The sequence below is a fragment of the Rattus norvegicus genome, chromosome 13 (genome assembly GCF_036323735.1).
Source record: "Rattus norvegicus strain BN/NHsdMcwi chromosome 13, GRCr8, whole genome shotgun sequence".
NCBI classification, from domain to species: Eukaryota; Metazoa; Chordata; class Mammalia; order Rodentia; family Muridae; genus Rattus; species Rattus norvegicus.
In genome coordinates, this window is record NC_086031.1 from 33453128 (window position 1) to 33465572 (window position 12445).

Below are 12445 nucleotides of genomic sequence, written 5' to 3' on the forward strand. Positions count from 1 at the left end.
CACCAAGAAAAGTACAACAGTCAAGGAAATGGAGTCTAATTATTCAATTAAAAATGTTAAAACTCATTAAATCAAAAAAGGCTTTATATAATGAACACAGAAAAAAACTATGAGGAAATGAAAGGCAACCATTTGAACTTACTGGGTTATCTGTGGAATCATCAGCCAACTGTAAACCAAAATAGTCTCGCTCAGTCAGATCAAGATGCTTGAAGACTATATCCAACAGAACTTGCCCCTGATCATGTTTCTGAAAGAAAAATAATATGAAAGCATCTTTAATAGGCTGTGTCTTATTTTGAGACAGGATCTCACTAAGCAGCCCCAGCTGGCTTTAAACTCACAGAGTTCCATGTACTTCCTGAGTGCTAGGATTAAAGGTATGAGCCACCATACCTAGTGCTTTATGTTTTTTTAACCATGCACACATTTTTGTCTTCTTTCTTTAATACTACAATAGCCACTGTTGTTATATCAATGACTTGGTTGAGAGTAAAGCTTCTCATGTGATATAATTCTTTTTAAAGAAAACGGTTTAAAGAGAAATGCATCCTATAGACTATTACCCTGGTATTTTCATCATTTTATATTGTTGTCACAATAACATATGTCCGTGTACATATGTATATATGTCAAAGCTATCTCTCTATGCCTTTTATTCTTTATTGAAATACGATTAGAAGGTTGACTACAGTCTAAATACAGTTTTGTGTAAAAGTCATAAAAGGTAGAAGATGGAAAATCTTTGCAGATATTTGAGAAAGGCCTTTGATTTATCAGAATATAACTTTGTAATTACAGATTTTTAGAAAATGTCTCACTTTAACCTTACCATTCAGCTACTAAACACATTCTAAAAGACATTTCTGAATAATTTACTAAATGAGTAAAAATAATAAATAAAAAATAATTAACTAGTTCATCAATAACAATAGAAATTAAACTGAGGTATTACAGTAACATGCCATGAGTAGAAAACAAAAAACAAAATTCAATGAGTAAGATAAAAATATTTTTAAATTACAAAACTGTAAAATGACACATATTGTTGGGATACAGTGAGAAAATTGTGTGTGCATACAGAAATATTCATCTGTGTGTGCATGTGGATATCAGGTTGATAACAGATATCTCCTTACTGTGCTCCATATTTTTTCACATTATTTTTATATTTGTCTACTTATGTCTATAGAAGAGCATATGTACATGCTACGGTACATATGTGGGGGTTAGGGTTCAACTTTCAGGAGTCAATTCTCACCTTCTACCATGTGAGTTCCAGTGATTAAACTCAGAAGTTAAGATTGTTGGCAAATACCTCTTCCCATGGAGCCATCTTGCCTACCACGCCCTCTCTTATTTTTGAGTCACAGACTATCACTGAACCTGATGCTCCATTTAGGATAAACCTGATAAACAGAAAGTTCCCAGGATCCTCTTGTTTCCACACCCCATCCTGAAGTTAGATAGGTGCTGTTTGCACCTATATAGATGAGTACTGAAGGTCTAATTTTAGACCCTCATACTTGTATTCTTTACATCCAACAAAACCATCTGCCCAGCCTAAATCTGTAAGCATTAAGCAAAAACAGTAATCAACTACTTCAGATACCTAAACACCAAAATAAAATCCAATATTGAAGGAAATAGCTTAAACACATCAAATATGTTCACTAGAAAAATACAGTAGTGGTATATTTTATTATCACTAAAATTTCCTCTCATTGGCTGTAGTCAGAAATATTCTAAATAAAGTCAGAAACAATCTCAGAGTTGAGAGGACATTGTTTTCTATAATGTAAAGTATAAAGGTAGAGCTAATCAGCCAATGAGAAACAATCGAGAACTAGGTTCCTTCCCTTCTACCTCATCTGCCTTCCAGTGCTGGCTGCACTCGCAGGCCTTTAGTAGCATTACTAGCAGATCCAAGATCCCCATTCATACCCGATGATGTCCAAGAGAACAAACATACTTGTAAACTTACCACGCAAAAAGACTACATATCACGTCTTACTGGTCAAAACTGTGTTAAGACTGACAACCAGTGAAGGAAGTATGTGCTTCAAATAGTGTCAGTGCCCTTTTGGTTACCAGCATTAAAACAAAATTAAGTACTGATGCATCTTCTCTACCTTTTCCCCATTCTGATTAAATTGGTCCAGGGAAAAGATTACAGATTACTTCTTAAAAGCTCCATAGGTGGGGCTGGGGAGATGGCTCAGGGGTTAAAAGAATTTGCTGGGGGAGGGGAAAAAAAAGAATTTGCTGATATTGCAGAGGACCCAGGTTCCATTCCCAGTACCCACACAGTAGCTCACAACCATCTGTAACTCTAGTTCAAGGGGATTTGATGCTCTCTTCCCACCTTCCTGGACAGCAGGCACACAAGTATCTACAGACATACATGCAGTCAAAACATGTACACATTTAAAATGAAATGTTTCTTGCTATACTTCCAGTTTAAATGCAAATAATAAACTGATTAAAATACATTAAAGTTTTTAAAATTTGAAACAAAAGCTGCCGTGTGGTTTTGTGTGGTGAAATGGAGATGTTAATAATAAAGACAAAAAGGACTGGAAAGGTGGCCAAATGCCTTTGTTGCTTTTACAAAGGACCAGAGTTCAGTTTCTAAAACTCAAATGGTGACTCACACCCATTCATAACTCTAGTTCTGAATGATCAGTGCCCCTCTTCTAACCTCTATATAGACATACATGCAGCAAAATACACACATAAAACAAAAATAAATCTAAAAAGCAGAAAGTTCAATTAAGAGATAGTATACTAATAGTATTTTGATGACCTAAATTACAGTATCACGGATGACAAAGTCATATGGACCAATTCCAAAGTAGTAGATTAGTAAAAAGGGAATTGACTATAGGAAAGGGGAAAAAATGACACAAATGACACATCACATTTGTATGTCTGGATTAGCAAATGGATTCCTGATGGTGCTACTTGTTAATTTAAAAGGAACAATATAAGAAATACTACAGTTGCTTCCAGTTTCTGCCAGTGCCCTGAGCTGACCCTGTGCCACAGTTCTCTGTACCTAGATCCCTGGGAGGATGGCGGGGGCAGGGGGGTAGTGGTGGTGGGCGGGGTTGGGATCTGGTCTACCAGAAGTGGTGATACACAGGTGAGACCACCATATCTGCTCACATTCCCAGCCCAAGAAGACACAGGAACTGAGGAGCAGTCTGGGGCATGATCCTTCCAGTTTCTGTCTATGCCATGAACTAACCCTGTGCCACAGCTCTCTATACCCAGATCCCCCTGGGAGAGAGCTGGTCTCCTGGTAGTGCTGGCACACAGGCTTATAGAAGGGTCAAGCCACTGTCAGAGACAGCAAGATCAGCTAACACCAGAGATAAGCAGATGGCGAGGGGCAAGTGCAGGAACTTAAGCAACGAAACCAAGGCTACTTGGCATCATCAGAACACAGTTCCCCCACCACAGCAAGCCCTGGAAACCCCAACATACCAGAAAAGCAAGATTTTGATTTAAAATCACAACTCATGATGTTAGAGGATTTTAAGAAGGACATAAGTAACTCCCTTAAGGAAATACAGGATGACACAGATAAACAGGTAGAAGCCCTTAAAGAGGAAAGAAATACTACAATCCATGAGAGAAGTTTAGTTTCAAAAGCAATGAGCTTTGAAAAAAAAAAAAAGAGGAGGAAGAAGATTTTAAAAACACAAGTGAGAGACCAGTGAGGTGTTTCAGCAGTTAAGAGCACTCACTGGGGGTTGGGGATTTAGCGCAGTGGTAGAGCGCTTGCCTAGGAAGCGCAAGGCCCTTCCTAAAAAAAGAAAAGAAAAAAAAAGAGCACTCACTGGCTGCTCTTGCACAGGACCTGGGTTCAGACCACGACACCCATAGGATGTCTCACAACTACCTATAACTCCAGTTCCAGGGGATTGCATGCTCTCACTCTGGCCTTCATGGGCACTACATGATCATGCTGCATATAAATACATATAGGTAAAACACTCAAACATAATAAGTAAAAATAGTCTTTGAAAGAGGAAACCAGACGAGTGGTTTGCTGGATCTCTTTGTCCCTCTTCCTAATGTGGCCATATTGGAAAAAGTTGGGCTCATTATTTTAAAAATGCAAATGAAAAAAGAAATAATCAGTTCATCCCTTGCTTCATTAACTTTCTGTTGTAAACACCACAATAAAACAGACTGGGTAAGTTTAAACCAAAAGCCCTTCATTTTGAACAACGGCTCTGAAAGTACAAAGCAAAGGGACCACATATACCAACACCCTTCTTGCTGGCAGAGTACAGGTCATGAAGGTATCATGAGCAAGAGACAGAAAACGTGTGCATATTTTATAATTTAGATATGAAATATCCTCCACAGGCTCATATGTTGAAGAGATGATCCTCAGCTGGGTATGCTATTTGGGGAGGGATTGAATAAGTAAGGTACTAGGGGCTGCATCTTGCCCTGGATCCTTCCTGTCTTTCTGCTTCTTGGTGTTCACCAAGAAAGCAGCTTTGTTTTACTACAGATCTCATTATGATGTTCTACCTAACACATCAAGAGACCATGAAATCACAGTAAATTGTTTCACTATCGGGTATAACAGAAATGAAAAGCTAACAGAAAAGTGGAAGTCACGACATGAGATAGATACTGCCACTGCCTAACCACAGGGTTCTTTTTCTAAAGTGGTGTTCATTCAGGGAAAAGTGTGGGAAACTGTGATGAAAAGAGCTACATAGGCCACAGCATGATGTAGGGGGGATTTAAAGGTGGGAAAAGACTAACAGGACTGTAGACAATGAAGGTCAGGTTCATGAGGTTTGGGATGAGAATAAAGACTATATGACTAGAGGGCATTCCACTGTATAGTGTAGCAAAAAAACTAGCATCTTGTCTGTGCCTGAGACTGTGAATGAAGCAGAATTTAATGGTGATGTATTAATTAATCTGATGGAAGAAATCCAGCACTCAGGCTATGAATGGTTAGTGAATAGTACAGTCATTGCTAGCCTTTTGTTTGTTTTTAAGCACACAGGACAGAAAAAAAAAAAGATTGGGAAAAATACATAGTTTGGCCAAAAATTTATGTAGTCTGGCATTTAAAACTTGCTGACAATAGGCTGCAGTTGCTAAAGAAATTGGGAGGTCGTTTTAAAAGCCTAGGATTTTGTACCAGGAACATAGGAAAACGTCCTTGATGATGCCTTAGAATCAGTGAGACTACCACCCACGCCAGAGTCAAGAATTTAAAAGTATAAAACTCATTGGAAAAGACTTTCCCTTGAGCATAGAGAGTGCAACCTTGCTTGCACCAGACCACTCCCAGAAGCATTTTCTATGAACCCAGTAGTATCAGGAACAAGGAGCCTGCTTCAACTATGGTCAGCTACCACTCATGCTGGCAGCAAAAGCTTGACTTTGTTCACATAAGGGTTTTGCAGGCATGCAGATTATAAGAACTTCAAGGTCACAAAAGTTTCTACCCACATTTCAAAGGAAAGCCTGTAAAGCCAGGCGATGTGCAGAATGGCCATATTCCTTACAGGCTGCCACTAAAAGGGTGACAAATAGAGCAGATAAAATTGCCCAGATGAGAATAAAAGAAAACAGCTGAGGGAGAGACTTGCCATGTACTAACAATTCTCAGTAGGATGTTTTTAAAAGGCAGTTAATTAATATTTGATTAGTTGAGTCAGTGAATGATAAAAATAGTATACTGAAACAATTCCAAAGTTTATGTGTGGTTTTAGTCTCTCTGTTATTACTGCCAGCCCTTCAATTTCCCTTGTTTCACCAGTAAAAGAACAAGGCATTTGGAGAATCGCTATAGCTCAAGGGATAATAAATACATCTACAGATACCTTAGGGTAAACTATTTTTACAAGTAAAGACTAATCCTAACAATGTATTAAGCTTTGTGGCTAGAGTTTTAAGACAACAATAACTGCCTAACTAATCAAACATCCTTTTTGGTAGGTTAAGAAGGAAGAGAGATGTTTGAGACCTGGCTATAGGGAAGACCAAGCAGCTGCTCTATAGACATAGGCGGAGACCCACACTCTTCAGAAAGCAGTTTCATGACCTTAAACTATGTGAACTCTAGCTTCAACAGTACCATAGCTGTACTGTATGGAACCTAGGACTGAATGAGTGTAATTAAAGCTAATGTGGTGAAAAGGGGAAAGTCCACAGCCAAGCTGGGACTCCTTACAAGAACTATAACCTGATTCATTTTGCATACACAGTTCACATATATGCATGTGTATATCTTTACTGAAAACTAAAAGGATTCTGCATTTTAAAATGTAATTAACTAACCTGGATGGTACATGAGGTACCTATTTATAAAGATGCTCTTCTGAAGACCAACAGGACACAGGGGAGAGTTCCCTCCATGTTATAATTATAATGGCTCTTAAAAGACCAAAATCCTTTGGTCATTAACAGAAGATAGACTTGGATCACCTTTCTGGATGAAGAATATCTCCAGGAATAGACCTTCATAATAGACAATAGCAACTTCAAAAAGATAAGTAGTGATTTTTATAAGATTTCAAAATATGAAACAGAAAGTAACTGAGGAAGGCACACAAGATTTACCTCTGGCCTTCATGTACATACATATACATGCACACAACACACACATGCAGGCACGCATACAATAGAAATGTTTTTTTAAACTTATTTTTAAAAACTCGTTAATAAAACACAAGTGGAAACAAAGCATAACTGAACCTTTTTTTTTTTTTTTTAAATTAAGGCCAGTAAGATAGCTTAATGGGCAAAGGTACTGGGGTCCATGTACTGTTTTGTTTGCTTGTTTGGTAACCAATATTATACTGGAACTCTGTATAATGCTTGTAGTCATTGAACTGAAAATCCTTCTTTAGGTTCCACATGTTGGGATTATAGGTATATACCATCACGAAAATATTAGTAATATTTTTCCAGTGCTGAGGGTTAAGCCTACCACCTCAAGTACTGACTCTACCACTGACGCATGTCCTCAGCCCCAATTTTTTATTATACTAAGCCGCCTCCCTATATTACACTGTTATTGCATAGCAACTGTTTAAAATTCTTAGTTTTAATTTTGATCTTGGATATATTTAAACTAACAATCTGATACCTAGAAATCATATAATCCAGGACCAGATCTAAGTCGGCGTCCAAGGATTTTTGCAAAACTAGTAGACTTTTCATACAAAATATAATTAAGAATATAAATTGTCTCATAATAACTACAAGTAATATAATACAGGCACCGTGGTGATGCCGGTACTCCCAGCACTCAAGAGATAGAGACAGAGACAGAGGCAGAGGCAAGACTATATCCTAGCTGCTTTCTGTGGCCATGATAAAACAACCTGAACAGAGCAACTTAAGGGGAAGGTGGGGGTTGGGGATTTGGCTCAGTGGTAGAGTGCTTATCTAGGAAGCGCAAGGTCCTGGGTTCGGTCCCCAGCCCCGAGGGGGAAAAAAAAAGGGGGAAGGTGCCTATTTTAGCTCAGAACTCCTGCGTATACTCCATCATTGGTGTGAAGTTAAGACAGCAGGAACTTGAAGCATCTAGTCATAGTATACCCACAAGTAAACAGAGCACATATACACACCCTCCCTCCTTTTTGCCTACTTCATAAAATAGAATCACCCACATTCATGTTAAGTTTTCCTACCTCAATTTTAATGCAATTAAGCAAAATCTATCATAAACGTGGCCACAAACCAACCTAAACTAGACAATCGCAAGACTATCTTCTTAGGTGATTCTAGATTGTACAAGTTGACAGTTAAAAGTAACTATTACAGAAAACACAAATTCAAGGCCAGTCTAGTATACTAGTATAGTGAGTTCCAGGTGAGCCAGGGGTACACAGCAAGAACCTGTCTCAAAATAAAAGAATTACACAATAATAAAAATAAGTGGCACTGGAGCTAGACAGTAAATGATTCAGTAGTTAAGAACAGTTTTTTGAGAGCAGGAAGACAAGCACCGCCACACCTGAGAGCAGAGGTAAGACACTTTTCTGGTATCAAGTGACCTGGTTAGTAGATTCAGGATATACAAAGGCAGAATCCTCTGTGTCAGGGCACTTCCTATTTCTGGTTCTGCCCATAAGTGAACTGCTACCATCTCACAGCTCCCTGCACCCAATCCCACGGGGTTAGAGAGCTGACCACTGAGCCCGAAGGACAGACTGCCACCTCTGCACACCTCTGCCCACATCCCTGGTCAAAGGGGAAACTGCACAGTGCCTCTGGACACGGGGATACAGGAACAGACAGCAGTTGGTACCTGTGGTTCTGGTCTGCGCCCAGGACCGAACTGAACTGGCCAAATAGCTCCCTGCACCCAAATCCCCTGGGGGAGAGAGCTGGACCCTCAGAAGTGTGGATACTCCTGAGAAGCCAGAGGAGACTACCCTCTGCCCACAGTCAAGAACCAAGAGGGAATGGCATAGTGCCAACTGTGCCCATGGACTGCAAGGACCTACAAGCAATCAGGGGCAGGACGCTTTGACTCCTGCCCGCACCTACAGCTGGAAGACAGTCTCCAGGAACGCCGACAGACCTGAAATCAGAGCACCTGTTCTCAGGAAAGGCTGGAAGAAAACAGGAAAACAGTTCTACATGAGTGCTGACACAGAGGCCTACAGCAGGGCCAAGTCACTCCCAGAAACAGCAAGACAAGCAAACACCAGAAACAACCCAATGGCTACAGGTAAGCGCAGGAACCTAATCAACAGAAACCAAGACTACTTGGCATCATCAGAGACCAGTTCTCCCAACAAAGAAAGTACTGGTTATCCAAACCAGGAGCTGGTTCTTTGAGAAAAATCAACAAGATAGATAAACCCTTAGCCAGAATAATCAGAGGTCACAGAGAGTGTATCCAATTTAACAATATCAGAAATGAAAAGGGAGACATAACAACAGAATCTGAAGAAATTTTTAAAAAATCACCAGATCCTACTACAAAAGCCTATATTCAACAAAACTGGAAAATCTGAAGGAAATGGACAATTTTCTAGACAGATACCAGGTACCAAAGTTAAATCAGGAACAGATAAACCATCTAAACAACCCCATAACTCCTAACAAAATAGAAGCAGTCATTAAAAGTCTCCCAACCAAAAAGAGCCCAGGTCCAGATGGGTTCAGTGCAGAATTCTATCTGACCTTCATTGAAGACCTCATACCAATACTGTCCAAACTATTCCACAAAATAGAAACAGACAAAGCACTACCAAATTCCTTCTATGACGCCACAATTACTCTTATACCAAAACTACACAAAGACCCAACAAAGAAAGAGAACTTCAGACCAATTTCCCTTATGAATATTTGCACAAAAATACTCAATAAAATTCTTGCAAACCGAATCCAAGAACACATCAAAACCATCATCCATCATGATCAAGTAGGCTTCATCCCAGGGATGCAGGTATAGTTTAATATACAAAAATCCATTAATGTAGTCCACTATATAAACAAACTCAAAGATAAGAACCACATGATCATTTCATTAGATGCTGAGAAAGCATTTGACAAAATTCAACACCCCTTCATGATAAAAGTCCTGGAAAGAACAGGAATTCAAGGCCCATAACTAAACATAGTAAAAGCCATATACAGCAAACCAGTAGCTAACATCAAACTAAATGGAGAGAAACTTGAAGCAATCCCACTAAAATCAGGGACTAGACAAGGCTGCCCACTCTCTCCCTACTTATTCAATATAGTACTCGAAGTTCTAGCCAGAGCAATCAGACAGTGAAAGGAGGTCAAGGGGATACAAACTGGAAGGGAAGAAATCAAAATATCATTTGCAGATGATATGATAGTGTACTTAAGTGACCCCAAACGTTCCACCAGGGAACTACTTAACCTGATTAACAACTTCAGCAAAGTGTCGGGTATAAAATTAACTCAAACAAATCAGTAGCCTTCCTCTCCTCAAAGGATAAACAGGCTGAGAAAGAAATTAAGGAAATGACACCCTTCACAATAGTGCCAAATAATATAAAGTAACTTGGTGTGTCTTTAACCAAGCAAGTGAAAGATCTGTATGACAAGAACTTCATGTCTCTGAAGAAAGAAATTGAGGAAGATCTCAGAAGATGGAAAAATCTTCCATGCTCATGGATTGGCAGGATTAATACAGTAAAGATGGCCATTTTGTCAAAAGCAATCTACAGATTCAATGCAATCCCCATCAAAATTCCTACTCAATTCTTTATAGAGATAGAAAGAGCAATTTGCAAATTCATTTGGAATAACAAAAAACCCAGGATAGCAAAAACTATACTCAATAATAAAAGAACTTCTGGGGGAATCACCATCCCTAACTTCAAGCAGTATTACAGAGCAATAGTTATTTTTAAAAAAAACTGTATGATATTGGTACAGAGACAGGCAGATAGATCAGTGGAACAGAATTGAAGACCCAGAAATGAACCCACACACCTATGGTCATTTGATCTTTGACAAAGGAGGTAAAACCATCCAATGGAAGAAAGATAGCATTTTCAACAAATGGTGCTGGTTCAACTGGAGGTCAGCATGTAGAAGAATGCAAATTGATCCATTCTTATCACCCTGTTCAAAGCTTAAGTCCAAGTGGATCAAGGACCTCCACATCAAACCAGATCCACTGAAACTAAAAGAAGAAAAATTGGGGAAGAGTCTCGAACACATAGGCACTGGGGAAAATTTCCTGAACAAAACACCAATGGCTCATGCTCTAAGATCAACAAATGGGACCTCATAAAACTCCAAAGCTTCTGTAAGGCAAAAGACACTGCCATTAGGACAAAACAGCAACCAACAGATTGGGAAAAGAGCTTTATCAATCCTACATCCAAAATATATAAAGAACTCAAGAAGTTAGACTCTAGAGAGCCAAATAACCCTATTAAAAAATGGGGAGAGAGCTAAACAAAACATTCTCAGCTGAGGATTATCGAATGGCCAAAAAACACCTAAAGAAATGTTCAACATCCTTAGTCATCAGGGAAATGCAAATCAAAACAACCCTGAGATCCCACCTCACACCAGTCAGGATGGCTAAGATAAAAAACTCAAGTGACAGCAGATGCTGGTGAGGATGTGGAGAAAGAGGAACACTCCGCCATTGTTGGTGGGATTGCAGACTGCTACAACCATTCTGGAAATCAGTCTGGAGGTTCCTCAGAAAATTGGACATTGAACTGCCTGAGGATCCAGCTATACCTCTCTTGGGCATATACCCAAAAGATGCCCCAACATATAAAAGAGACACGTGCTCCGCTATGTTCATCGCAGCCTTATTTATAATAGCCAGAAGCTAGAAAGAACCCAGATGTCCTTCAACAGAGTAATGGACACAGAAAATGTGGTGCATCTACACAATGGAATATTACTCAGCTATCAAAAACAATGACTTCATGAAATTCATAGGCAAATGGATGGAACTAGAAAATATCATCCTAAGTGAGGTAACCCAATCACAGAAAAACACACATGGTATGCACTCATTGGTAAGTGGGTATTAGCCAAAAAGCTCAAATTACCCAAGATGCAATCTACAGACCACCAGAAGCTCAAGAAGAAGGATGACCAAAATGCGGATAAATAAAAGGGGAAAAAATATTCCTAGGAGGGGATATGGAAGCAAAGTTTAGAGCAGTGACTCAAGGAATGGCCATTCAGAGCCTGCCCCATATGTGGTCCATATATAGATAGATAGATGGATGGATGGACGGACGGACGGACGGACAGACAGACAGACAGACAGACAGACAGACAGATAGATAGATAGAGCGCGCCACCAAAACTAGATAAGATTGACATAGCTAAAAAATGCATACTGAAAGGGACTGGATATAGATCTCTCCTGAGAGACACATCCAGACCATATCCAGTACAGAGGTCGATGCTAGCAGCAAACCATTGAACTGAGAACAGGACCCCCTTGGGGGGAATCAGAGAAAGGTCTGGAAGAACTTGAAGGGGCTCGAGACGCCATATGAACAACAATGCCAAGCAACCAGATCTTCCAGGGACTAAACCACTACCCAAAGACTATACATGGGCTGACCCAGGGCTCCAACTGCATATGTAGCAGAGAATAGCCTTGTTGGGGCACCAGAGGAAGGGGAAGCCCTTGGTCCAGCCAAAGTTGAACCCCAAGTGCAGGGGAATATGGGGGGGGGATAAGGGGGAGGTATAGGGAGAACACCCGTATGGGGGAGGGGGAGGGGAGGGAATGGGGACTTATGGACAGGAAACTGGGAAGCGGAATAGCATTTGAATTGTAAGTAAAGAAATATATCTAGTAAAAAATTAAAAATAAAAAAAGAACAGTTCTTGCTCTTGGAGAGGATCTGGGCTCAGTTCCCAGCATTCACATGATGGGTTAACAACCATCCACCAACTCCAGTTACAGGGAATCCAACGA

The 12445-nt window shown here is 39.8% G+C and overlaps 1 protein-coding gene across 6 annotated transcripts in view; it reads right to left on the reverse strand.

Annotated features, from left to right (window-relative positions):
- Ptpn4 (protein tyrosine phosphatase, non-receptor type 4) overlaps window positions 1-12445 on the reverse strand; it is a 180150-nt gene that overhangs the window by 128320 nt on the left and 39385 nt on the right. For all 6 annotated transcript variants that reach the window (NM_001100479.3, XM_063272020.1, XM_017598667.3 and 3 more), the window contains one exon: window positions 143-250. In NM_001100479.3, the coding sequence (NP_001093949.1) occupies window positions 143-250 (108 nt within the window). The remainder of the gene's footprint in view (window positions 1-142; window positions 251-12445) is intronic.